Below are 2,186 nucleotides of genomic sequence, written 5' to 3'. Positions count from 1 at the left end.
CAAAAAGGCCTTTAGCTTATTGCTCTGAAATGATGGGAATAGCAGGACCTGATGCAGATAGCATTAGATATACTGGAGATAAAATAACAGCAGGAATATGATATAGCTGAAAGAAGGCTCAGGGTGAGAGGCAGGGTCAGACCCATGGTGATGGACCCTGAAATCCAGAACGTGGGGTCAGAAATTCCTCCTCCAGTGGACAGTGGTGACATATATTTCACATTACTGGTAAATTCCCCCCAGTTCCTGCTTCCCCTTGGGCAGGAGGCATTGTACCCAGCTTTTCCAGGAAGTTTTTGTATCCTGTCAGGGGATCTGTGCAGGGCAAAGGCTGCTCTGCCCCATAAGAGAAAATAAGTGCCAAGACAGGCTTGGCACTGCCCTCAGGGGAGCTCACAGCCAACATGGAAGGTATTGAATTCTGATGGGATTTCTGGCTTCTATAGGAAAGGCACTGTCTCTATCCTTTGAAAATCTTTTGTGTTTCTGTTCTCCCTGGGGAGGTGGGAGCAGCCTCCCAAGGTCATTTGCACAACTGAGGGAGATGTGCCGAGGCTGTGGGGCAGCACAGCTCAGCCCATTGGATGCTCTGGACAACACTGCCAAAATAACTGCACTGGGCACAACTCAGATTAAAGCAAGGCCCCTCATCAGTGCCTGAGAGGATCACAGCGTCACTGCTGCAGGCTGCCAGGGGGCTGGAGGGCAGCAGCAGAGATGGAAATTAGTCTCTTCATGGCTGGCAGGCAGAATTGTGAGCTCATAGGAATGCAGAGCACAGCTCAACATCAAATGATCCCCCGAGCAATGACACTGCATCGAATAAATCGGCGTCTAAACTCACCTGGGGATCACGTTGTCCTTGTGCACACGGGGAGTAAACATAGCAGAGAGGCAGGAGCTGGAGCTCCCTCACACCACTGTAGTCCTTTTCCCAGGCAGATCAGCAGGGTTCTCGTAGGCAGAGATGAGCCCCTTTGCCCAGCGAGTGCCAGGGGAGCCCTGCTGCATCACCACCAGCCGGATCGGGGGCTGGGTGTCTGCAGGGACCTCAGGAGCATATTCCTTGCTGGGATCCTTCCCTCTGCAGTCATAGAGCACGCAGGAGATCAGGAAAACCAGAAGCAAAATGACATAGCTAGATACCAGAATGATGAGATTCAAGGTGACGGGGTCAATCTCCAAATAAAACTCCATTTGGTCCCATGCTAGTGAGGGCAAACCCGGAGAATGAAGTTTCATATGCACGAGTGAGCAAGTGCTAACTGATCAGAATAGATGTATTGGCTTTGTGGTAAAAATACACTAATCCCCAGGTCTCCTGTAGCAATGGATTTCCCTGAACCGGACGATTAAAGCAGCTCAGTTTAATAACTTAAGCTCCTTCTTTTAATGCCACGTTGCCTACAGTGGCAGAAGCTAAATTTGATTGCTATATTGACAGGAAAACATCCCCCTTGGCCAGGGACCATCTCTTTCCTTGGTGGGCAGGTACCAAACTGGGTTTTCTCTAAGGGCATTTTGCAGAGCCTCCCTTCCTCAGGTGAGTTTGGACTCATGGGCTGAAAAAATCTGAGCTGTGTAATTAGTAAATGAATACATAAATAATAAGAAAGTCCTTTGCGAGATAGCATTTCTCAAAAACTCACAAGCCTGATCCTGATTTTGATTAAGACCTTTCTGCCCTGGGCTAGTGCTACAGAAGTGTTTTAAAGTGAATTAAAGATGTTTATTGCTATCAGGATCACAAGGACACATCACCCTGTTGTCACACACCGCCCAGCCAGTCCTTGCACAGATTCCTCTGTGGGATCCTGCTTCCCACAGGATGCTCTGTCTCATTGGAGTGGGAGGAGGTACAACAAAACTGCAGCATTTCTGTAGCCTGGGCGCTGCTAATTTCTTTTTCCTGCGTGAACCCTCTGCTGAAAAGAGGGTGACATTTGCGAGCAGGGCCAGATTCCCGAGCTCAAACCCTTCAGGTGCCTTTTGCACCCCCAGATTTATGTGTCTGAAGCTGGTGGGGGAGCAGGGCCACGCAGTGTTGTCGCAGTTTTGGGGACAGGCACAGGACAGAACACGATCAGAACCGCCAGCGGTTATTGAGCGGCGCCCCTTTAAGAGGGCCTCCAACCTTCCCGCCCCTCACACGTGATTGGCTGGGCCCTTAGCCCCGCCCAGCCCAC

The 2,186-nt window shown here is 50.3% G+C and overlaps 1 protein-coding gene across 1 annotated transcript; it reads right to left on the bottom strand.

The window, feature by feature from the left end:
* Positions 1 to 912: 912 nt before the first annotated feature.
* Positions 913 to 1,197, bottom strand: SMIM36 (small integral membrane protein 36). The gene has a single exon (XM_063409815.1). It carries the CDS (start codon positions 1,195 to 1,197, stop codon positions 913 to 915), a length of 285 nt encoding a protein of 94 aa, XP_063265885.1.
* Between the last annotated feature and the right edge of the window lie 989 nt (positions 1,198 to 2,186).

This window comes from Prinia subflava, chromosome 12 (genome assembly GCF_021018805.1).
Source record: "Prinia subflava isolate CZ2003 ecotype Zambia chromosome 12, Cam_Psub_1.2, whole genome shotgun sequence".
Classification (NCBI taxonomy): domain Eukaryota; kingdom Metazoa; phylum Chordata; class Aves; order Passeriformes; family Cisticolidae; genus Prinia; species Prinia subflava.
This window is presented reverse-complemented; position numbering and strand designations above follow the sequence as displayed.

What these genes read in the sequence shown, in the direction of transcription:
- SMIM36 (XM_063409815.1), bottom strand. Translation starts at nt 1,197, where the DNA reads ATGGAGTTTTATTTGGAGATTGACCCCGTCACCTTGAATCTCATCATT.